At 43.9% G+C, this 26,287-nt stretch overlaps 1 protein-coding gene across 9 annotated transcripts in view; it reads right to left on the minus strand.

The window, feature by feature from the left end:
* Positions 1–26,287, minus strand: part of FHOD3 (formin homology 2 domain containing 3) — a 492,532-nt gene that overhangs the window by 148,526 nt on the left and 317,719 nt on the right. For all 9 annotated transcript variants that reach the window (XM_060121093.1, XM_060121091.1, XM_060121090.1 and 6 more), the window contains one exon: positions 22,258–22,496. In XM_060121093.1, the coding sequence (XP_059977076.1) occupies positions 22,258–22,496 (239 nt within the window). The remainder of the gene's footprint in view (positions 1–22,257; positions 22,497–26,287) is intronic.

Here is a 26,287-nt window from a genome sequence, read left to right on the forward strand (position 1 = left end):
AAATGTCCACCAGCTCCTTCTTGCCTTCAATCCTTATGAATCGACCGTTTCCCACTGTAGGCATCATTTTGCCAAAATCTGTAACTCTTTTGCCCCACTCTCCTTCAGTTGGTTTTTCTTTTTACTGAAATATAAAATACATACAGAAGAGTACACGAATCCCTGAGGTTTCACAGAACAGATACATCTACATAATCAGCATTCCTTTAATGCTCCCTTTGAACTGCTTCCCTCCCCTACTGGAAACAGCACAGGTCAGCTTTGCCTGATTTCCTTCTCCATCTAAAAGGAATCATACTGTATCCAGCTCCTTTTGTTCAATATTACACTTGTGAGATTCATCTATATTGTTATAAGTACTTGAAGATCATTCTTTCTCATTGCTGTATAGTATTCTCTTACATGAATATACTATAATTTAGTTATCCATTCTACTGTTGATGATAATCAGGTACCTTTCAGTTTGGGGTCATTTTGAATAGGGCTGTTATAGATATTGGAGTACATGTGTTTTAGTGTTTTGGATCATGAGATATGCTTAAATTCATCTTTATTAGAAACTGTCAAACAATTTTTTTAAATGAATGAATGAATTTACATTCCCATAGACAGTATATGAGCATTCTGGTTCTTCCACATCCTTGCCAAGATTTTATATTTTTGTCTATTTCATTTGCTATCTAATCTGTGTGTGATGATGTCTCATTGTGGTTTTACTTTGCTCTCCCCGATGACTAATGAAGATGGGCACATTATCATACTTTTAATGTCTATTTAGATATCCTCTTTTTGAAGTGTGTAAGTACTTTGCCTTTAAAAAAGAAAGAAAAGGCTCGGACTTCCCTGGTGGCGCAGTGGTTAAGAATCCGCCTGCCAATGCAGGGGACACAGATTCAGTCCCTGGTCCAGGAAGATCCCATGTGCCGTGGACCAACTAAACCCATGCACCACAACTACTGAGCCTGTGCTCTAGAGCCCGCGAGCCACAACTACTGAAGCCCGAGTGCCTAGAGCCTGTGCTCCGCAACAAGAGAAGCTACCACAATGAGAAGCCTGAGCATCACAACAAGGAGTCGCGCCCACTCGCCACAACTAGAGAAAGCCCACGCGCAGCAACGAAGACTCAATGCAGCCATAAATAAATAAACTAAAAAAAAAAAAAAGGCTTTTTATTTGTAGAAATTCTTTACATAATTTGGACACAAGTAATTTGTCATATTCTAGTGTTGCAAATATGTTTTCCCTGTGGGTTGCCTTTGCATTCACTTCATGGTATCTTTTAATAAACATACGTTCTTAAGCTTAATGGGGCCCTGTTTATCTTTTATTCTTTGATGGTTAGTGTCTTTTTTGTCCTGTTTTTTTCTTTTGATTACACCAAAGTCTTAAAGGCATTCTCTTATGTGACCCTGTAAAAGCTTTATTATATAACCTTTCACATTTAAATTTGCAGTCCATCCATAATTTATTTTGTGTATCATATGAGATAGGGGTAAGATACATTTTTTCCCCACGTGGACATACAATTGGCCCAGAACCATTTAGTAAAAAGGCCATATTTGCCCCATGTTAGTATCATCTTTATCACAAATCAAGTATATATCTGTGGGTTTCTGGACTTTTTCTCATCATTAGTCAATTTTTCTATCCTTGCGTGAATACTCTGCATGAATCTTTGCATGAATACTATCTTAATTATTACAGTTTTACGATAGACCTTGACATTGCAAAGTAAGTCCTTTGCCCTTTATACTTTCATAGAATTTTTGAATCAGCTTGTCAATTTTCACCAAAATCTAGATGGACTACTAGTTGGGATTTTATTGAATTTATACACAAATTAGAACTGACAATTTTACATATTGAGTCTTCCAACCCATGGCTGTGGTATATCCTTTATTTAGATTTAATCTTATTCCAATATTCTTTCATTTCTTTTAAAGCTTTAAATTTTCAGTAGAGGTCTTATATATTTTCTGTTAAATTTATTTCTAAATATAAATTTTAATGCTATTGTACATGTCATCAATTTCCAATTTAATTTTCTATTTATTTGATGATATATAGAAATAAAATTGATTTTGGGGGTAAATTTACCTTGTATCCAACAACTTTTCCAAATTTATTAATTGTAATACTTTTTATATAGACTCCTTTAGATTTCCTATATAGACAGTCATATCGTCTGTAAGTAACGATGGTTGTATTTATTTTGCTCCAATTCTTATGCCTATCTTTTTCTTGCCTTATTACACTGGCTGGGAACTGCAATATTACATTGAACTGAAGTGATGACAGTAAGCATCTTTTCATTGTCCCAAATATCAAGAGGAAATATGAGCTTTGCCACAGATTTTTTATTCTTTATCAGATCAAAGAAGTTTCCTTATTTGCTAAGAGTTTTTACCATATATGAGTACTGAATTCTATCAAATGCTTTCTTTCCATTTATCAAGATAATCATATGATTTTCCCCTTTATTTTTGTAAATGCAATGAATTACAAAACTGCTTTTAAAAGGTTAAACGAACCTCGCATACCAGCAATAAACCCCACCTTGTTATACCATGTTACCCTTTTTATAAACACCTGGGTTCTATTTGTTAATATTAAGAATTTTTTAAATTGAAGTATAGTTGTTTATAATATTATTAACAATTTTTTACATATACTGGAAAGAGATTGATCTATAATTCCTATTTCTTAAAATGTGCTGATCAGTTTATGGAATAAAGGTTATGCAAGCCTCATAAAGAGGTAGGGCAGAGAGGGTGACAGCTGTGGAGCTAAAGAAAAAGAGATGGATCCGAAAAAAATTAAAACAGATTTAGCTGAATTTGGTGACTGGTTAGATGCGGCAGGAAAGGAAGAAAGAAGTATTGGTACAACCCCATGGTTATATACCCCATACCTGGATTGAGGGGTGCTTCTGTCAGAAACAAGGAAGCCAGTGGAACAGTGAAGACAGCATTCCTCCTGCAATGCCACAAGCCACAAACGAGCACACCTCATCTGTCCTTCCGAGCCTGGTACAGCTCACCCTCACACAGCACAGTCCTTTTTGTTGGCAGTCCTTTTCTGCTCTAACAGCAGTCAAGTTAAAAACTGTACTCTCAACCTTCAGCCTGAGGCTACCTTCCCTCATCTTGATCAGGAATTTGCAAATGTTATTACTTCTGGTCTGCCCAGAACCCACAGATCTCTATCCTGCCAACCAATGGGTCTCTCCTCTTTAACTCAAAACAGGGAGCCCCATCCTCCAAAATGACTTGACTTCATTTGTTCTCCCAGGTGGTAAAGTCATTTAGAAGCAAAGTCTGCTGGAGTTGGAGAGGCTCGGAGCCAACTGCCTGGGTTGTACTCCAGCTCCATAATTTACCAGCTGTGTGACCTTGGGCCCCACTTTCCTCATCCCAATTTAGGATATCAACAGTACCTACCTTCTAGGAGGACTGGGTTAATATGTAAAGCACTTTGAAAAGGAGCAGTATACAGTGAGCAAATCAATTTGTTTTAGCTATTAGCTCTCATCATCATCATCACCATCATCGTCACTGGCTTTGGAGCCTTCTTAGGAAATCTCTACCATCCCCCACTAATGGATACTCAAGAACTCAATAATCAAGAACTCAACAATCAATAATCAACTCAATCAATTACTCAATAATCAAGAACTCTGCTTGATTCACTAAGGAAGAGGACATAGTACTGGGCAAAGCATTCCCAATCACTGGCAGATAGTAACACTTTCCCCTTTGTAACTTCCACCTGTGTAAGCTGTGTATTTCTGATCCTCCTCTCTTGCATGTAGCTGTCCTACAGATGTGTGAAGACAGTGATTCTGATCAACATCCCAACCTGTTTCCTCTTTGGGCTCAACATCTCTGACCCTGCAATAAATCTTCTGATGACTTGTGTATATCATAGCTTTGCTATCTTGAGTGGCAGAGCAGGACCAAGGGCAGGCAGCACAATGACTCACTCAGGGAATCCACTTCCAGGAAGTCCCACGGTCAAAGCACTGGCCTTGCCCTACAACTCAAATGCATGAAGAAGGAAATACCCTCTCGTTAGGGCACGGGACTTTCTATGCTTGATTTTATTTGGTTTCATCCTAGTAGAATTAGTCAAATGGAATGATATTTTATGCTGCCAATATTTAAGACTGAAGAATTAGTTCAGACAATTTTGCTTTTTCCCTAGCTGAACTGTCTCTTAAAGTATAACTTAATTTTGTTTATACTTGTTCTAAGGCATTCTGGGTCTTTGGTCTCTGGCTTTCAAATACCTCTAGGGGTATTCTGCTTGTTTGTAATTGATAAGGAGTTACTCTAGGGCACAGGCCTGTTCTGAACCCATCAGGTAGTCTCCTTTTAACCACAAACAGTCCCAGACTGGAGGCCACCCTCTTCACGTTGGAAAAGCAACAGGCCCACCGCCTGACCAATTCTGCAGGGCACAGTTTCCTTCAAAGTCAAATTAACTTTCTCAAATTCGGGTCTCAGGCTGACGTCACGTATCTTAGGCTTCAAAAAACAAGAAGGAAAATGGATGTTCTAAAAGTACAATAGAAACATTTAAAACAGTATTAAAGTATATTCTAGGCCCAAAACAATCAGGATGAGGAAGAGTTAAGCAACACATTTGGAGCAGACATTTCAAGACATCTAATAGACATAAACTCAAATCAGGAATATGAAAAAAATATATTTTAAAAATCAGTAGAAACACAACTATAAAAGTGAGCAAAATATACAACCATAGCCAATACATTTATATGAAATGATATTTTTAAACCGAAGTTTAAATATAAATCAGTCAGAGTTTAATAGAACTCAATTGGAACTACAATGAGATACCATTTTTTATCTGCTTGGCAAAATTAAGACGTCTGAAGATAATACTAAGCACTGAAGAGCATTTAGACCAAGTGGCTCTCATATACTGCTGATAGGAGTGTGCATTAGCATAATGACGCTGGCAAAATAATTGGCACTATCTCATAAAGTTAAGCATTCATATCATGAATATGACTGACATCACCTAGAAGTGGCATTGCTGTAGCCTGGGGCAGTGGTTCTGAACCAGGTGACTCTGCCCCCTAAGGGACATCTGTCAATGTCCGGAGACATCTAGTCTTAGATGCTGCATCCTACAATGCACGAGGCAGCCCTCCACAACAACATTTGCACCGAATACTTTTGGTCCAAAATGTCAACTGTGCCGAGGTTGAGAAACCCTCTCTAGGGATGCCGAAGTATGTGCACCGGGATATGAGTCTGAGAATATTCTCAGCAGCACTGTCTGTAATTATCAAAAAATGGAAACAACCCAAATGCTCACCAGTGGGAAAAAGGATAAATAGATTGTGGTATATTCCAATCAGAGAAAATGGAAGACCTTCAGCATCACATGGCCATATGGATGAACACTGGAAGCAAGATGTGGAGTGAAGACAAGTGCAAAGAGAAACTACAATATTCTAATATTTTTTATAAAGTTCAAAGAGGCAAAATTGTATAATATACTATTGTTATATATATATATATATATATATGATAATACTAAAAACAAATAACAACAAACCCATAAGACAACACTAAACGATATTTAAGAGTGCTGGTTACCCAGGTTCAGAGATGTGAAAGTTGGAAGCTCATAGTAAGTTAAGGGTAATGCTCTGGGTTTCTAGCTAGACCGTAGTCTCATGGATGTTCTTTATATTAATATTTATATAACATTAATAATTAATATTAATAATACTAATCATGTTTATAATATTTATATTTATAGAAAATAAATAAACTAGGAGAGGGCCACACATGGACCAATGATGTCAGTGTATCATGAACTAAGGATTATGATTAATTCAATTCTGGAAAATTAGAATTTTTTAAATAGATTTTATTTTTTAGAGCAGTTTTGGTTTCACAGCAAAATTGAGCACAAGGTACAGAGATTTCCCATAATAAGTAACAATACAAACATTTTTTAAAAGTGAAGAAGTGTAACCATGGGGCAAGGGCTCTCCATTTACCCAACAATTATTTATTGAGCATTTATTATGTGCAAGATGCAGGGGTACAGTGGTTAGTAGAGGTTCTCACCCTTAATGTTTACAGGTCTGTAGGGGAGAAAGACATTAATCTAATTGTACCAGGAAGTACTCAAGTGAGAAAAATGTCCACAGTGCTCTTGGGGCAAAACTCAGAAGGCCAAGCAGGAATTGACCAGAGGACAAGATGGGACTTTACACATGACACTCTCCTGCTCCAACACGTACACACTAACCTTAGGATTAAGTCCAACTTGCTCAGCTAACACCCCCATCATCTCGCTAACTTCATCTCCCTCTCTCCCTTCAGCAACTCCCCCACCCTAGTCTTAATCAGCCTATTGAGCTGTCCACCCAACACCAAGGGCATTTCAGCTTGGGGTCCTCAAAGGAGCCATTCTCCCTGCCTGGAGTTACTCCTTCTGCTCTGTTTCTCTAGTGGACCCAGCCGCCAGGGACGTCCAGTAAGTACTCGTTGCCTGTTGCAGACCTGTGGTCCAGTGGACCTCGCATGGTGCTCAGCAGGGAGATACTCGCTATGGATGGTCAACAGACAGAGTGGCAAGAACTGGAAAAATGACCTTGGAGATCTCCCCACGTTGCAGATAAGAAAGACGAGGTCCAGAGAAGGCAAGATCACACAACCTGCCAGTAAGAACTGGCGACGTCATGAACCTGAAGCAGAATCTAAACTGGTTTCATTGCTCCACCGTCACTGCACATTTCCTTCTAAGCAACAGCACCCTGGATGGCGCTTCTCAGTCCTCCCTACACAAGGCATAGACAAGAACATCTGCACAGCCCACCAGAGTAACGGACAGGAGACCCGCCCAGTGCCCCAGTCACCCCAGACCTGCCTGGTTGCCCTGAGGGGGGGGGGGAAAATCAGTGTCTTGACACAGGTGTGACCCATTTGTGGCAACTAGTTAGTATGTTCTATATTAAGGTTTAGATAAGATGCAGGCATTTTAAATGCCCCATTTAGTTCTGTAAAATGCATATGGCATACTATAATTAGATGAAAAAAATATGTCATAGAAACAGTGTTACTGTGAATGTAATTATGCCACTAAATTGTACAATTAAAAATGGTTAAAACGGTAAACTTTGTTATGTATATTTTACCACAATAAAAAACTTTAAAAATTTACAATTTAAACAAAAACAGATAAACAGAAGAAATAGTGTGTTAAATGTCTGTCAGACAAAATGCCCCCTTGGGCTCCATCTGTATCCCTCAGATGGAGCAAACACTGCATCCCTCTGTGAGAGAGTACACTTCAACTGGAGTTTGAACTTAGCCTCCTGGTGACTCATACTTTCTGTTCACTTCAAGGCTGTTTCTAGGTTACCAAGGCCCCAAGAAGAGATTTGAAAATTTCCAATTAGTTATCTTAATCAGTTAAGATGTATATCTGACCAACTGAAGCAGTGATTTCATTCAAAAATAGTTTTGTTATCCACCAAAAAAAAAAAAGAAGCTTCCCTCAAAAGATTTTTGCCAGCTACTAAGAGAATGAAAAGACGTTTAAGAGAGCCCAGCTGTTGCTGTGAAGTTTCCATGGTGAGAACCCAAAGTTAGACAGGAAAGTATTTATTGTCCCTGTAACACTCAGAGTTTAGAAGGAGCATATTTACTGGCCATGGATACTAAATATACCCAGGAACTGGACAACTGGCCAGAACCTTAATGCACGAGCCATTATTTTGCTATTTTGTTTTAGAATAAAATACTAATGGATCCAGCACATTATTTCTGCGGAAAACATGGAGCAGTTTAATATAATGGAATTCCAGTCTGCATAGCCTAAAACCAATAGGAAGAAAAACACAATTAGTAGCCTGGCTGCAGGTTTATTTAGGAGTAAAACAAATCAATCCAGGGATAACTGCGGACTATGAGGTGTCTCACTACTTTCTTTTGTGGGTACTTTGATTTTATGTTTAAAAAAGACTTTATTCCAAGCCAGAGATGCTACCGAATTGCCTTAAGTGTCTCTTAGAGGCCTGAGAGAGCAGAAGAGAAACTAAGATGAAGGTAGACTAGAATTCTCTGTGACCTTTTGGAAACAGCAGGGACGCCCAAGCACAGACCCAGGCTGAGTTTTCAAGATGGCAGCCTCCAGAGGTGAAAGCAGCACTGCCTGCGCCTGGCTTGGCTCCATCCTGAGACCCGGAGGCTCTCTTATGTCACCCATAAAATACAGTGGAACAGCAGAACAGGAGCCTTCATCTCTGGTAGTCTATGATAGCTGACGAAGTGAAATTGTGTGGACATCAGACAAGTTCTCTCATCTCCAGAAGTTGTACAACTATTAGTCAAATAGTGTGCTGTCTAGCCAAGCTCACTTTTAAACGTTTCGAATAACAGAATTCCTTACACACATTCTGTTTCATGTTTTCACAAACAGGAAGGCAATGATACTAAAGAATGAAAGACTCCAAGTTAGAAAGAGACATGACGTGTGTGTCTTTAAGAGGCAGATATCAAATGTAACCACCAAGAGGAAGCCAACCCCATTTCAGAGTTTTGTGTGTAGGTCCATCTTTCAAACTCATGACTCAGTTTGATTCTAGAACTCGAATTGCCTTTTCACATGCTTTGGACTTCAACACACCACCATCAATCATTCTTCAGGACTCAGCCCAAATGCCTGAGGAGGCTTTTTGGACCCCCCCACCCACCGTGCCCCATCCCACTATCCTCTTTTCTAAAAAAATCTTTTAAATTAATATTTAATTATAAGAATTCATACTCCCTTTGAAAAAGTATAATATTACTGATAAAAATTAAGTCCCCTTTGACCAGAGGTAACCACGGTTATAAATTCGGTGGGTAAATTTCCAGATTAAAAAAGAACGTTTTAACATATATTATTCTACAGTCCTTTTAATACAGCAATTGATGTGGCAAGTATGTTGGTACTTCTGGTGTGACGCATTCCTTATAATTGCTGGTTGCATCCCATCATGTGGCTATGCCATGTTTTCCTTATCTAGCCACTCCCCAAGTTGCTGTTACAAGTGACGCTGTAATGACAACACCTGCACATGTCCTTGTGAGCTGCACGTTATTGTCAAGTGCATATCCTTACATCCCTGCTACCTGCACACAGCCCTGTTTGCAGCCTTCAAAAGCCCTCTTCCAAAGCTACACACATTTACTTGCTACAATATTTATGTGCACACTGTCTTATGAGGCTGGAAGAGTCATAAGGGTCATGCTTACCACTCTATCCTCAGAACCGAAAATCTGGCATGTACAGGAAAATACAAGCTGGTGAATAATGAAGGAATGAACGAATATCATTTTGTTCTCCTTTGGCTCATAAGCTACTATTCCTGGCTCAACAAAATCAGGGCAGTAATCATAACATCAAAGTTCAGAAAATGTCAGGACTGACTAAGAAGTCTATCCCTGTATACTTACTGTGAAATAATATACTCAGTGCTGGGGTTTCTCTTATAGAGAATTGGTGGCTTGCTCGTTTACTTGTGGGCGTGAACTATTATGGATGTGGACCCAAGTCCCAGCCACGTTTTAACAACCGCAAAGTCACTTCTTCTTTTTCTTTTTTTAAAATAAATTTATTTTATTTATTTATTTTTGGCTGTGTTGCTCTTCATTGTTGCGCGTGGGCTTTCTCTAGTTGTGGCGAGCTGGGGGCTGCTCTTCGTTGCGGTGCGCGGGCTTCTCATTGGGTGGCTTCTCTTGTTGCGAAGCACAGGTTCTAGGTGCGTGGGCTTCAGTAGTTGTGGTGCGCGGGCTCAGTAGTTGTGGCTCGAGGGCTCTAAGAGCGCAGGCTCAGTAGTTGTGGTGCACGGGCTTAGCTGCTCTGTGGCATGTGGGATCTTCCCAGGGCTCGAACCCGTGTCCCCTGCATTGGCAGGTGGATTCTTAACCGCTGCACCACCAAGGAAGTCCCAAAGCACTTCTTCTCTGCTTCATGATTTTTTCCCCTTTTCACAATCAAAATCATTTACTCTTCTAACTCAATTTTGCAAAGCTTGTTATAAGTGAAAAAAATATAGATAAAGAAAGAAAAATATCTTCCTAAGTCTAGTAAGTATTTGTTTCACTTCGGAAGGCCTGCCACTGGCACGAAACCCTGATACCCTCCACCCGCTCGCCCTGTTCTGTCCCAAGACCTCTAGGAGACCAAGGCCTGCACTCAGCAGGTCCCGACTGGCCACTTCTTCACGGGGGCTCATCTCCAGTCAATGTTTAAACTCATGTTTATAAAACCAGAACTGCATGACTGGGAAAAAGAAAAAAAAACAAACCTCAGGAATTAAAATAATTTCTCTGGAGGCAAACGTGATTACTGTAATGGAGTATTCCTGAAGTGTGATATAATTGTCTCTGATTCCTCACTGAGTTACTGTGTCTTTGGGAAGCACGCTTTATCAGGACGTTCAAATGGCACTTAGGCTGCAGATACCCGTCCCAAATGTGCCCAGGCTTCCCTGCTCTGCAGGCCACTCTCCCAGGGCAAGGGGTAGGCTTCCCTCTACCTGGCTTGGCTCTGCCTCCTGTTTCTCTCCAGGGAAATCAGACTCTCACTGGGCTGGGGGGGGTGGGGGTGAGGCTGCAGTCACTCATTTATTCTAGTTATTTAACCAACTCTCTGACGGGTGCTCTCACGCAAAGCACTTTACAGGGTTCACCCCTTACCTCCTCGCAGGAACTGCTGAGGTGGTACTATCACTACCCCATTCATGGCTGAGGAGCTGAGGCACAGAGAGGTTAAGGAGCTTGCCCAGAGTCACAGAGCTAGAAGCTGGGATCTGAACCCAGGTAGTCCAACCTTAGCATCTAAGCTCCTGACCATGATGCTCTGCTACCTCCACTATGATCATTTCTTTGTGGCTGGAAATAAATGGCTCTTCTCTTTAAGGACTGGAAGAAGCTGTGAATCTTTCTTTCTTTCAGATTCTTTTCATGTATTCAAGGGTATAGGGAGTCTACCAGTTCTCATCCCTTGCCCATCTCACCAAGGCCCCATCCCACCATGAGGAGAATCAATGATGCCTTGATATAGACAAACTTGGACCACAACTATAGCCCATGTTAACCCTCATCAGTCTCTGAGACATCAACATTACCTCCCTTAGAAATCATGTTTTTTCTACAAAGATATGATGCTTCTGTGGTCACTGTCAGCTCGCTGAACACATGTGTGAGACAAGAATGACATTAGGCCAGGTCTCTCTTTCTTTGGGTCTCTCCTCGTCAATTTCCAAAGCCTATTCCAAAGGGGTCCCTTGCAAAATGCTTCACCAGCATCACAGTGGTCCACTATAAACACCTTTTCTGCCATGTCAGATTTGACCTCCTCAGCCTACATTTTCAGGGTTTTATTTCCCTGCTAATTCAACCTTCATCACTGAACAGTTACTACCAGGCTCCCTCCACAGACTCTTGTAAAAGAGACAATCTCATTCTTCCTTCCATGATTGGATTTAATCGACTCAGTTTAGTAATCATTAGCAGTTTAGCCCCTGCTCCATCTCCAAAGAGATCCTGGAATTACCAGGGATATAAAGAGAGAGATGCTTGCTCTCCAGAAGGACCACCCACACCCATACCTGCATGAACTGCCAACAAAATCAGCTCTACCAGGAAGGGCTGTGAACAGTCAGGACATGGATGGGAAGACATGTATTACAGAAAATGGAGAGTTTTCGAGGTCAAGGGCAAGCAGGCTTGACACTGAAAGAAAATACCCAAAGCAACTCAAAGATGTAACTAGAAACAAAAACCTTTCCTTCTCTTTGAAGCGGGTTCACCACTCCCACAGTAAAGGGCTGTCTCTTCCTGCAACATCACACCAAGTAAGGCTACTCTAGCTTGAGAAGCATTCACACTTGAAGACAACCAATATCAAGGTTCATTGACTTGGGAAGTGAGTGAACTTCTCAGTTTCAGAATTTCATGACAATTCTACACTTTATCCATTCCCTTCTCTACTCACTTGGTTTGTTTTCCCTGGGTTATGGCATCTAAGCCCAAGCTTAGAGTTCCAGAGGTGCCTATCCAACTGCCTATGGGACGTTCTACCTGTGACCCAGATATCTCAAACTGAAAATGCCCACAGCTTACTCAGTGGCCTGAGAGCCATCCCACGGCCATAAGTTAGTGGTTGCCTAGGGATCACCCCGGACTCCTTCCTCTTTCTCACCATACAGTCCAGTCACCATCCCACAAATGATGTCCATCCTGTATCTCATCACCTTCTCCTGTTGCCATTCTCCCTGCCACTGCCTGTCGGGCCTTTCCACCTCTCTCCAGACTGTGGCCCAGGCCCCACCAGGCTCCCTGTTTGCTGTCTGCTCTCCTCCCATGCACTCTCTGTGCTGTTCCCACAGGGGTCTTGCTGAAATACCACCCCGATCTCACTTCTTCACTTAAAATTCATCAGTAGCCCTGTTCAGTTTTAAAGTTTTGCCGTTTTCTTCGGAATCTAGAAAAACCCCCCAAATTCAATTCAGCAAAGTCCAAACCCCCAAAGAAATCTGCAATCTGATCACAGTGAATCTTCTGAGAAACCAGAAGTCCTACGCCAGAAATCAGGAGCTTTTGCAAAGTGACCTCTTCCTCATACCTTTTGCTCCGTCCTTTCTTGGAGCAGGTGCTCTCAGTTCCAAGTTCACAGCCCTCCGCCCAGCCCCCCACCCCCCAGCCATCTCCCCTCCTATCCTCGCTTTGCTGTTCAATACTCAGGATACCACGAAGGGCTTCGGGACATTAACTGGTAAATCTGAATCACTGGCTGTATTCTAATCATACCTACCTGAGGAGGTCACATCCCTTGCTGGTGAATCCCACTGGTAATGAACCATTACCGTCAGATCAATCTTCCCAAGTAGATACTTGCCGCTCACGGTACCAGTGGTCGTTAATCTAGTTGTGGGAAATCCTCTAGCATGGTTATGCCAGTGCACAGAATCTTCTCGCCAGTTCACGTTCGTATTTATTTAACGATTACCTTCTTTAATAGCACAAAATCCGGGAAAGCTCCAGGGCATGGAGTGACTACAACACACTGAGCTAAGCCCACATGTGCGCTGCCTCTCGTGACTCCCCTGCCCCTCTATTAAAGCGGCATCAGCGCCCTGAGTTTACAGCGGAGGAGACCGAGGCCAAGCCTGGGGAGGAAGTGGGAACTGCAGCTGGAAAGGCCACGCCTGTGCCCTCAACAACCTGTGGTTGCTCCTGTTTTGCACGTGGCCAAACCTTCCCCAGGAGCCAGGACTGAGGTCACCTGAGTCGTAACTTCTGTAGGTTAACACCAATGATACAACCCCTACCGTAACAGAGAAGAACAAACCTGACTCCGTATTGGATCTAGTCCTTTAGCTCTAACCTCTGTGCCCTGTTGCCTGTGCTTAGTCTTGCTGGTTCTGTGCCTTTATAAAAGAATGTTGTCTATAGCCTGAAATATACATGGTAGCCCATTCTCAAAGCTCTGCCTCCCAGGCTTGACCTTTAAAGGTATAACACTTGTCACACACATAGACATAAAAAGTTGCAGAACAGAGAATGATGTTTGTCTTGTTGGAGGTTTCCAGCAACATCGTGACCAGACCTACATGGACAGCTGCAAGAACAAAAGATTATCACATCCCCTCTGTCTCGCTGGCTCCAAGAAGTTTGCAGCAACCAGTCATACTCTGTCCCCTTTTAGTATAAAAGAAGTCTGAATTCTAATTCAGGTAACATGGCTCTTTGTGACACTAGTCCACCATCGTCTGGGTCTGCTGGCTTTCCGAATAAAGTCACTGTTCCCTGTCCCAACACTTGGTCTCTCAATCTATTGGGCTGTTGTGGTGAGTTTGGACTCCATAACACTACTATTTATATAATAGGTTTTTTGCTTGCAAATCGATTGTTCACTGCCAACTACTTCCAAGAAAGACAGAACTAGGGCTACTCTGCTATTTCTGCTGCAGATCCTGCAGCTAAAGGAGGGGTGGAATCCGTAAGCCCTGGCAATGAAGCCCTGTGGACAAGGCATGACACAGACCAGAGGGCAAGGCACGGCCCTGGAACTAAGCATCCAAATATGCCTCCTTCCTGACAAAATGCAGGAAAATGGCCTCCCCAACCCTGCAGAGTTTCAGAGTTAGGCTCTCCCATCTGCCCACTGGTTCCTGGTGCTGGCAGAAAGGTGCCAATACCCTTTCCTACTCCTGCAGGAAAATAGAAAGCCACACCCTCTCCAACTGCCTCCCTCCAGCTCCCACCCTGGAGGCTCAGCCCCAAGGCTTGTCTCTCTTCTGCCCACCACCCACTGGGCCACTAACCGGTGCACATCAGGTACGATCCCCCAAAACGTGAGGACAGCTTAGCCTCCGATAATTGATAGTTAACTGTGGCTTCCTCTCAACCATGAACTTTTCTTCTCTATACCTTCTTTCCTGCTCCCATCACCAAGATTACGGCTGGTTAGTTATGATTAACTGGGAAGGCTGTTCCGGTGTTGCAGTTATTGCTCTGAACATTTTCAGAACTCGTTAGGAACTGTCTTCAGTGCCAATTTATGAGAAAAACAAGCAAACCAGTATGATTATTTCAGGATCAAAATCTAACAGTGATTATAAACAACACAGCTCTTGGGATGACCAAGTTCCAATAAACATTTGCTCTGAATGATTTTTTGCTTTCTCAACAAATTCATCCTCAAAAGAGAAAAACTTGTTACTACAGAACACATTCTATAGATTCAGAGACTAGTTCCAGGGATGTTTAGCTCTGAGTGCAGGCTCTGGACTAGGACTGTATGGTCTGGGTTCAAACCCAGCTGTGCCACTTACCACCTCTGAGATCTTGTGCAAGTTCTTTAACCTCCCTGTGCCTCAGTTTCCTCATCTGTAAAATGGGGAGAATACTACCACCTGCTTCATGGAATTTACAACATATGTCAAATTGCTTAGCACCATAGTCAGCACAAAGTAAGTGCTCCACAAATGTGGTTCCTGCTATCACCTCTGCCGCTACTACTCACCTCCTAGAGAGTGAAGGAAAAATAGAGAGCATTCTCCCAGGACAACACAGAGAGGCCGCAGTTAGAAAGAGGACACACTTCCCTGAGTGAGCATGACGCCTAAAAGCCACACAGGAAAAGACTAACAGATTGGACACTATAACAATATGTTTTATGCATATATCAAGAGATGCCATAAAGTAATTTAAAGACAGTTAAAATATAGGGAGAAAATGTTTGTGACATAGTTGTTCAAAAGTTATACCTATAATGTATTAAAAATACTACATTCTCTCTACTTTTGTATCTGAAAATTTCCACATTAAAAACAGAATGGCTGTACACCAATTAAAATGCTTAAACCTTTCAGGAGACAAATGAGCCAAGGATATAAACAGACAATACTCAGAAAAGGAAATGTCCACAGCCAATGAAGCAGCTGCAGATGAATAACCTCTGTAGTAATAGAAAAATGCAAATTAAAATGCTGAAGCACCCCATTTTACTTTTCAGCATTATAAAACTTCTGAAAAATTCTTAACATCCAGTGCTGGTGATGGTGTGGGAAAATGGCCAATCATATGCTTATGGTAGAACAGCCAGTTGATATGGCCTTTTAGAGAGCAATATGGTTGACACCAATATGTAATACAATATTATAAAATGTAAGTGTCCCATGATCTAGGGGATTTCACTTCTAAGAATCTCTCCTGAAAGAATGTTAATGTATGTGCACAAACGTGTGTGTGTGTGCGCGCATGTGTGTGCGTTCATTACAGAAAGTTTGGTATTAGGAAAAAAACTGGAATCAAGCCATAGCAAAATGAATGAAGGCAGTACGGTCTTATGGTATATCCTTACAATGGAACACTAAGTAATAATTTTTAATGTATTGTAGTAATTTTTTAAACGTACTGACAAAAAACTAGAACTGATAATATAGAAGAATGGCAACACGCATTTGATAATTGCTTACTAATTGCCAAGTACCCAGTATATCTGTTTTACTTCTACAGAATCACAGGGGGAAAAAAAGGGTAGTTTAATAAAATGGTGAAGGACAGAGACTCCGGATCCAGACCACCTGAACTCTAAAACCAACTCCACATAGATTAGCTGCGGGACTCTGGACAAGTTACTTCAATGTTCTGTGCCTCAGTTCTTCCTCCTGTCTCGTAGAGATAATAACAGTACGTACACCTCATAGGGTAACAGTGAAAAGCGTAGTACACTAAAGTTCTTAGCATAATGCCTGGCAGATACTTAAGCGCTCAGTACATTATTTGAAAACATAAAAGAGCTGCTCTTTATTCTGTTCTCACTCTGCGCCAGGGGCCATGTCTAAATGGGTACAGGGCTAGTAGTGGCAGAGCCAGGCACCTCCATTCTACGTCCTGTACAGCAGTGATTCCAAATTCCACGCTGGTGAGAATGTGTGCAGACTGAGTTTCTGCTGCTGGTGTCCACAGTCTGTCCCCACACCACACCCTGCCAGGCTCCTCGCTGCAGCATGGGTGGGCTAGCTACCCCCCGTCAGTACCCGTGGCCTGTAGCCCACATGGGCATGGTCCCTCCTGGGCTCCCCTTCTCCAGGACCAAGGGGGCCAGGCCACAACCTCTCTGTGCTGTTGGAGGGTCAGGCATGTCTGTAGGTCAAGCTACTGCATCCAGTCCTTCCCAACTGCAAGCTCCAGGCCTGGCCACAACCCTTGACTCCTGGTCAGTCTGTCTACTTCCTGACCACTTTCAATGTATTAGAATGAGTAGTTTTGTACAACAAATATTAAGCCTTTTTTCCTTATTTTTACCCCTAATCTAACCTCCACGGACGAAATCGCAATTCTTGAATTTAACTTTTTCACTTCTGGACCCTCAGCTGATGACACCATCAGTCGAGAGGAGGGCATCCACCTCTCCTCCTCAAGCTGAGTTCTCAACTCCACCCAAACACCTGTGAACACTGCGTGGACAGAGCAGTGAGCTTGTGAGCTTGTCCCCTGTGTTCCTCTTCCTCCAACCAGGTTCCAGAGCCTGGCTGCAGAAGACCACACCTTCTGTCATATCATCATTTTTCTGTCTTGCCATTGTGTTGTATGCTGGTGTCACATTCCACTATGTCAGTATTTCTGGAATGTGACAGGTGTGAAGCTGATTAGAATTGGTTACGCTGGGCATTTCAGCTACTGAGAAAATCACGAGATTTAGTCAAACTTTTGGTTCTCAAAGAGGGCTTAGCATATTCCCTGAGAATGTGAAGTAGAAAACTTTGCTAAATGGAGTTAAAACCCAACCAGAACAAAACAAAAAAGGGACTCTACTGTACTATCTATACAGTAGCCCCCAAATTGAAGAATTATAGTCTCTGGGAAAAAAAGTCAGTTTTGACCCACGCACATGAGCATTTAAGATAGGTCCACAAAGTTCAAGAAAGCTACCCTGCTTCCAACAGTCGAAAGACTCCCTGCCTCAGCATCGTCCCAAGGAGGTGAAAACCACAACCAATTACGTGCCTTCCCCTAAGGCAGGGTTGACGTTTTAGAACAGATAATTCCTCATTGTGGGAGGCTGTCCTTGCACTGTAGAATGTTTAGCAGCGTCCCTAGACTCACCCACCGATGCCAACAGCACTCCCCACCCCAGCTATGATAACCCAAAAAGTGCCAAGGCATCGCTCAGTGTCCCCTAGGGACAAAATCACTTCCGGTTGAAGACCACTGCTTTTCAGGGCCACTGAGACTGGTCCCAGCCTGCCTCTACAACCCTGAGCAGCACATCCTTTTCTGGGCTCATTGCCACACGCCCTCCCCCGCACTGGCTCTGTATGTCCCCCTAGTCTGACTCTTCTCCACCCTCTCCAACCCCCTCAGCCTCCCACTGGGAACGCATGAGCAGCCATCAGCAAATAGCCTCCACACCTTCATGGAATATTCCTTGCTCTAACCCTGGACTTAAGGATGCTGTTCCCTAACAGACTTCGCATATGGCGTGACGGGTTCTTCTCTCTTACCCACATACTCCTCTTTGCCAACTCCAAACCACTTCCCCTGCAACTTCCCTCAAGAAACGCAGCCCCTTAAAATATGGGTTGGCAAGCCTGTGGGCCAAATGTGGCCCACCACCTGCTTTGGTACAGTCTGTCAGCTAAGAATGATTTTCACATTTTTTTTAATGGTTGGGGGAAAAAAATCTAAAGAATATTTCATGACATGTAAAAGTCAAATCTCAGTGTCCATAAATAAAGTCTCAGTGGAAGGCAGCCACGCTCATTCTCTAGCCTGTTTTCTATGGCTGCAAAAGCAGCCACAGTTGCAACAAAGACTGTCTGGGCTGCAAAGCTTAACATATTTATTACCTGGCCCTTGACAGAGAATATTTCCAACCCTTGACTTTGAGGAATGTGGGAGTCATCTGTACCATCTACTTCCCAGCTGTTGTCACCATCCACTACCCGCCAGGTCACTCTTCCGTGTGTGTCAAAATATACACATGACTGAAAGCTGGATGGCACAACTGCTGACATGAACGACTAAATGAAGTTCAGAATTACCTCTACGGGTTAGAATGTTGTGCGGAACTCAACAGGATGAAATTAAACTTTTTTTTTTTTTTTTTTTTTTGCGGTATGCGGGCCTCTCACTGCTGTGGCCTCTCCTGTTGCGGAGCACAGGCTCCGGACGCGCAGGCTCAGCGGCCATGGCTCACGGGCCCAGACGCTCCGCGGCATATGGGATCTTCCCAGACCGGGGCACGAACACGCGTCCCCTGCGTCGGCAGGCGGAATCCCAACCACTGCGCCACCAGGGAAGCCCTAAACTTTATATATTATATGAAGTCCCATGCCAAGTTCATTGTCAGAAAGATGGATATACAGAGCAGGAAGAAGACCCAGTGTGTGTTGACAGAGGTAAGAACCAGGATGAATAGGGAAACATTATAGGGAAATTCTATCCATATAGTGAAAGGCTAAGCACCAACAGAGCTACCACATCATAGAGCAAATTTAGACCAGGTGACTTTACTAACAAGCCAGGAAGTCCAAGGATAGAATGGGGTGCCTCAGGGAGGAGAATGTCCGAGGCTGAGTACGCGGAAAGGGCTTCTGGTCTGGGCTTGACAACCCTGAAGACTTTTTGGTCCTAACAGTATCTACTCTTACAATTTAAAGAAGAGACACTGGCTCTTTTGATGATTAGATGCTAAAAATAACTTTCTTAGTAAAACAATGAAAGCACCAACATTTTTCTTCCAATCAGATCTGTAAATTTAATTGCAAAGGTGAAACTCACTATGTCACACATAGTCACAAGAGGTACTTTTAGGTGGCGGATGACCAATAAACTCACACCTTATTTGGTAAATGCTCACTGTGGACTTCTATTTCTTCAGAAGAGCAATGTGAGTTTTGAGGCTTACTCGTCCTTATTAAAGCACATAGCCTAGCCGGCCTAAGTCTGTAAGAAGACTGGGGGATTTTCTCCTGTTCGACCCTCCTTGATTTTTATATTAACCTGAATCAAAATACACATACATGGTATGCAAACAAATTCCCTGTCTACAAAGTCAGAAGTACAATCTCACTCAATGACTACGTTTAGGAACGGGAGGGTGGCAAGTGGTTCTATACGATTCGGACATTGAGCGGCAAAGGCCAAAGACTCAGGTTTAACCCAGGGCTTAGCTCCTAGTCTTGAGATTCGTCACAAGGCCCCAAGCCCTTGACTGTTTTCTCATCTGTAACGTGAGGGTAATGATACCTGTCCTGCCTGGATCCTGCAGAGGACCATCATCAGAATCCAATTCAAGTGACAGAGAAGAACCACCTGAGTGGAGAGCGCCAGATACAGTTTAGGACAACACGAATCTCTAACCTGTAACATAGCTCTACCTTCTTTTCAGAAGTATTGGCATTAGTTGGGACACAGAGTAATACAATTCAGCCTAAAATTCTTCATATATGATGTAGGCAGGCATGTTGCTACAAGTTAGCGGTAAGCAGGGCCGGAACGTTCGCATAGATGAAGAGTAATCTAGGTCAGGCATGCGTCTGTGTCTTTCAGGGTCTACGGGGGATAGAGCACGATGAACTTCTCGATTCTAAGGTAATGTTTTGAGGCACAGATGCTGAGCAGGTGACTAAGCTATGCATGCAGGGATTGCTTCCCAATTTGCTTAGCGTCACACTTTCCCTCTATCCTACTCCCACTTCTGCCAAAATTACAGTGTCATCTTGGGGCCACAGGGCAAAATCCCTCCAACAGGCTTCATGGATGAAGCCACTTCATAATCATCAATCTGAAAACCTTTACCTTTCTTGGTAAGCTGGAAAGTGTAGTTTTCTTAAACAAATGCTATGAAATTTACATTAAAGTAATAATTTCATTAAAATGAAAAATCAGTCCTATTTGAAAACACCGAGGCAGGAACATTCAGAGGAGCATCTGTGGCCTCCTGTTCCAGATCCCACCAAGCCCAGAGGCTCAAAACTGTGCCCAGGAAGGTCCACTCCACTGCTGTTACCTTTGCCAACGTATCACAAGGTGTGGTCACCTGAACTCACAACACAGGGACCTTTGAAAAGTGTAAAAACAAGAAACAGAACAGAAACAAACATGACACAAGTCAGACAGAGCAAAAGAACACCAAATGCTGCTAACAAGGCCTCCTAACTCCTACCTTCAGCCTCTTTGGTGGTTTTAAACCGATTTTTCAGCCCACTGTGTACACTTTCCTTAACTCTCTCCATGTTAATTTCTCAAGCTATTAGCCAGAGGCAGCACTACAGAGAGCTTCCAGGGCCCTCTGAGCACTGCCTGAGTTTCTTGAAGATCTTAGATGACAAAGTACAATGTTCATAGTAGAGGTTCTCATTCCTCAGTCCGTTCAGAAGTTTTGGTCTTCTTTTCACTAAAACAGAGATTGCTATACACAGACTCTTAGAGACAGAAAAACCTGTAGATGGAGGGCTAGGTGATGGAGAAGGGTGTCAACATGGACCATGCCTTGCACATCACTCGCAGACCGATGTCCTCCTTCTCCTTCTGTAATAGGGGCACCCAAAGGCCTGGACCGGTTAATGTTCCAGTGATCCCATGAGTACCAGACTGCTCAAGTCACTTCTTGGTAGTGGTGGGGATGGGGTGGGTGTCCCCTTAGGGATAGAGCGGAAGGGACATATGTGGATAGTGACAGACCTCACTATCTTAAGGTCACACCACTTATTCTGAGTTATGTTCTTCTACACCAAGCAGCCTCCTGACTTACATTTGGCTCCCAGGTGGATCTCCATGATGGGGGGAAAATGCTTCAGTCAAGCGATGTGAGCAGGGTTTCCGCCAGCAGCAGGAAGAGGTGCACTGGCAACCAGTGTATCTGTCAGCCTCAGTGGAGTTGGCTGGCGTGGACTGGTCCACAGAGTCCCACCATCCTAGTGAACTGAGAACATCCATTTGGGAAGATATAACTGGACCCAGGCCCCAGAGCAGCATGGCCATCCTTTTGCTGTTTTATGGAACCACTTCTGAGCTCCTATAGATTTTGTCAAATTTTATATTTTGGACATACATAATTTCTCATGGGATTGTCAGTCTATTTCCTTTTATGTCCTTGTCTTCGTTCTTACCTTCTCCCTGCCCAGATGGGAGGTTCACAGGAATGGAGATCATACCTTTTCTATTTATATGTCTTCACGGTTTCAAACAGTCCTGGCCTATAACAGACACTTAATAAAAAAGTATGCTGCATGACTGACTGAATGAATGATGGCATCAGTATTTATTGAAGTTATATGAAAGCACATATCTGTTCTATTTAACTCAACCTCAACCATGTATTATCATGAGTACCTCAGACTCTATCGATCTCGCATTCGTGTGGTGGCGCACCATTTATTTCTAGGCCAAAGTTTTGTGTTTTGGATTCTTTTCTAGTTGATAAAGCACAGCATTTCTACACAGATATTAACTGAGCTGCTAAATAATACGAAAACACAAGTGGGTGAAGATGAGTTCACGGCGTTAGTAAGACCAAGTCTACGCATGTCACCAGGGCCACCTCGCCCCTGGGAAGTTCCGGGGGAATTAGGGGTGATGGTTTAATGGTAGAGAAGAGGCAGGGAGCAGGAGAGGCGGGGATAGTCAAGGGCACCGGTGGGGTTGTGGCCTCCCTCCCTCTTTCCGGCATCCTTGCGCCCCTCTCCGCGGCTGGGTTAATACGTACTTTTCACGGAGATCTCGCACTTGACTGGCCTTGAAGTCGGGAACCGACGGGGAGCAGGGGCTGGACGGAGGCGACAGAGGACTCTTGATGTTCTGCACCGAGTGCCTGCGGCTCCGCCTGCGGTCCAGGCCCTGGTGCTCGCTGCCCGTGCCGGAACACACACTGGCCCTCCTCCGGTCCCGGCACCCGCTGGGGGGTGGTTCAGCCGTCTCGTCGCCATCCTCGAGCCTGAGTGCCACCTGGAAAAGCAGAGAGCGCCCGGCGCGAGCTCAGACCTGACAGCCTTTCACAGTCCCACCCCAATGAGCACTCTACGCCGTCTCTTCCCATCCTGTGGCTGCGGCTTCTGCACAAGTCATCACAACCACACGCATCCGAAAGCGCCACCTGCAAACCAAAAGATGCTCGCCACTGTGTGATTTTCCCAAACGGATACAAAAAGGTCAACTGATGTCACGAGAAGACCTGAGAGATATTTTGTAATTAGATGGGCTCTTCACTCTGCGGCCCAGCACTGCCCTTTCCGAGGTCATCTCTCGTGCGCACTCCCCGCCCCGCCCCCACCGCCTTTGCTCTTCCCTGGTCCAGGAGGCGAAGTCTCTCCTGACGCCCAGCGGCAGCCGGAAGCCCCGGAGCTCCTGACTGTTTCGGAGCTCGCCTTCCCAGCTAGGCTGTTCAGAAGAGCACAGCAAGGAGAAAGGCGGGAGCCGCAAACTAGGTGAGCCGAACGGCCTCACCTGCAGGTCTTTTGAGAGGCCTGACTTTAGATCCCCGCGCACCGCGGCTCTCAGGGAACCCTCTGCAGCCTGGTCTCAGGAGCCTGCTTGTACTTGCGGTGGCAAAAATATAGACCAGAAATACACTGGACCTCTGGAATTCCGTTTTTTTAAAAAGTTTCCTGTTAAAGGCACTTACACTAGGAGCCCTGCTCCTAGTTGGGTGGTACCGTGTCCAAAGGTCCAGCTCGGCCCTCTCCTAATCTGCTCTATCCTGGACCCTACTCCATGGCTCTCTCAGCTCACATTAACACCCACCATCTCTATGCATACGCTCCTCTTTATCGGAGCTCACTCTTCTCAACCATGGGTTACACCTATCTGTATCTCCAGCTTCTTTAATTATTTTTATACCTACCTTCTCAAAAACTACACGGTCAGACGAGCACAAGTTATCGTTGACTAGACCTCTGTGTGGCTGCCTGTGCCACTAGTGGACCAAGGGTGACCTGCAGCAAACTGCTTGCCTGAGAGCCTCTCTCTGGGCAAATGAGGCTAAGAGGATTGCATTTTCAGGTTTTGGGTAAGAAAACTTATCTAACATATGTAAAGCAGCTAGGGTAGGGCTTTCCCTGTGGCTAGTACTCAATTAATATGACCATTCTTCCGCAACATAGGCCCTCGGATGAAGGGGCCTAGGATGCCCACAAATTCCTCCATCACACAGAACTGGCAGGTCAGGCCACCTCGCACAGCAGGTGGGCCAGGCCAAAGCAAGTCCAGCAGTCTCTCTGATTTGGCACCCAAGGACCCACATGGTCCCCCGACCCCAAAGGTGCATATTTTCCAGCCTTGTGTGTGCTCTTGGTCACATTTCACAACGTGGTCCTGACAAGTGAGAGAATGGAGAAGTGATATAAAGACCCAGATGGCTAACCATGCTACTTGGCTTTGACATCACTCACCTGTCTACATAAAACCTGGCTACTGCAAAATCAGTGGTCTCCTCTGTCCAAAGCATTGATGCCAACTGTGTTCACATAGCAAGGTGAGCCTGGCTTAGTCAGGGCCAGACTGGCCACTCTCATCCTATTCACGAGGATGGACACCTGAGATGCACGGCCTGTTTCTCAGGAGTGCAGCCTCCCTTGATCTGCTCCATCTCCAGTTTCCTCCAGTTCTAGCTTTTGAGTGAGACTGATTTAGTGAAAACTCTTCTATCTACATGCCAGATACATTCTATAACAAACTCCCAGATAGATGAAGACAATTTAATAATATTTTGACTATTCTGTTCCCTTAGAATTTACAAGTCAGACATAATTTGGGGAGGTTTGAGGTAAGAATTGATAAGAGTTCAGAAAAAGCTCTATTGTTACAAAATCTCACTGGAAAGTCTGTTTCCTGGGGGAGGGGGGTACAGCGCAGGGGGGTCTGTGGTATAACTGCAAGAACTAAGAAAGAAGTTATGTATTTGGTTAACCACTTTTATCATCTCAACTTTAGCACTTTAAATGGCATTCTCTGGGGAAAGTTTGAGAATGATTATACACCTAACCAAGGAGAGTATTTTAAAATATTACTAGCCAATTATTTTTTCTTCATTTTTAGATGTACAAATTCTAGACCATTTGAACTTATTCTGACCTGAAGTATTGATTCTGCTTCTAATTAAGCACACATTTGGAATGATAAGATTAGGGGATAAAGTAGAGTTCAGATATTTCTAATTCCTTGCCTAACCTCAGAGATGCAAGGATCAAATAGCATTCCACTCACAGTGCCTTTCAGAGAAGTACACGGAGTGTGCACAAAGTGAAATCTACTTTAACTGCCTTTTGTCAAGGAAGATGGAGACAATCAGAAAGTTTACATGAAAAGTCTTGAAAGATTATCAAAATGACACCATAAAAGGGAATTCAATGAGGGCTGTCTAAAGTTCAGATCCTCAACAAAACATCCATCCCCTTAAACAAAGAAAAGGGTGCATGGGGGCGGAGGGTAAATGGGGCTCAGAATCCCAGGAGATCCAATGGCAGTCTCGAGCTTGGCAGTCAGGAATGCTGTAACATGAAATTTGGGGCTGGTCTTCACTCCTGGTTTTGTTTTTACAAGAAGAATTTTAGAATCACCAGTGTCCACTGATGATAGGAAGAGAGACGCACTTTCTTCAGCTACTAGGGAGCACTATGGATTAGAGTCAAGTCCACTAAGGGCTGGAAAACACCTGGAGAGAACAGCACTTATCAAGAGACTTATTCAGAATCTGTGGTGTCAGATCTAATTAGCTACAAGTTCAGTGTCCTCCATGGGACCCAAGGTGAGATCAACCATGTCCTGAACAATCTCTAATCTCACCCAAATGATGGAGTGTTTTGTTTGCTGGACCCCTCGTCAGATACCTTCTGACACTTTTAGTCAAATGTAGAACATGGGCTTCCCTGGTGGCGCAGTGGTTGAGAGTCCGCCTGCCGATGCAGGGGACACGGGTTCGTGCCCCGGTCCGGGAAGATCCCACATGCCGCGGAGCGGCTGGGCCCGTGAGCCATGGCCGCTGAGCCTGCGCGTCCGGAGCCTATGCTCCGCAACGGGAGAGGCCACCACAGTGAGAGGCCCACGTACCGCAAAAAAAAAAAAAAAAAAAAAAATGTAGAACACTGTCTGTAAAACCAAGATGAGGAGCAAGCAGGTTCCTCCTCCAGCACTGATTGCTTGCACATCCCACCCCATCTTATCAAGAAAGCAGTGAGGAGTGGACTAAGGTGGCATCTGTGACAACTTCCACCAGTCTTTGAGGCCACTGAATGATCTAAACATTCTTTTTAAATTTTTGTGGAAATTTTCAAACATATACAAAGACTTTTGTGCTCATCACCTATGACAGTTCAACAACTATCGACCCTGGCCAATCTTGCCTCATTTACTCCCTGCCACCAACCCCACAGCCAGATTTTTTTTTTTTTTTTTTGCAGTACGCAGGCCTCTCACTGTTTGTGGCCTCTCCCGTTGCGGAGCACAGGCTCCGGATGCGCAGGCTCAGCGGCCATGGCTCACGGACCCAGCCGCCCCACGGCATGTGGGATCTTCCCGGACCGGGGCACGAACCTGTGTCCCCTGCATCGGCAGGCGGACTCTCAACCACTGCGCCACCAGGGAAGCCCAGCCAGATTTTTTGGAGATAAATCCCAGATCATATAATTTCACCCATTAATATTTCAGTATATATCCCTAGAAGATAAAGATTTCTAAAACCCATAACCACATACCACTGTCCTGCTTAAAATAATTTTTTAGTATCATCAAACATTGAACAA

Source organism: Lagenorhynchus albirostris, chromosome 14, assembly GCF_949774975.1.
Source record: "Lagenorhynchus albirostris chromosome 14, mLagAlb1.1, whole genome shotgun sequence".
In the NCBI taxonomy this organism is placed as follows: Eukaryota; Metazoa; Chordata; class Mammalia; order Artiodactyla; family Delphinidae; genus Lagenorhynchus; species Lagenorhynchus albirostris.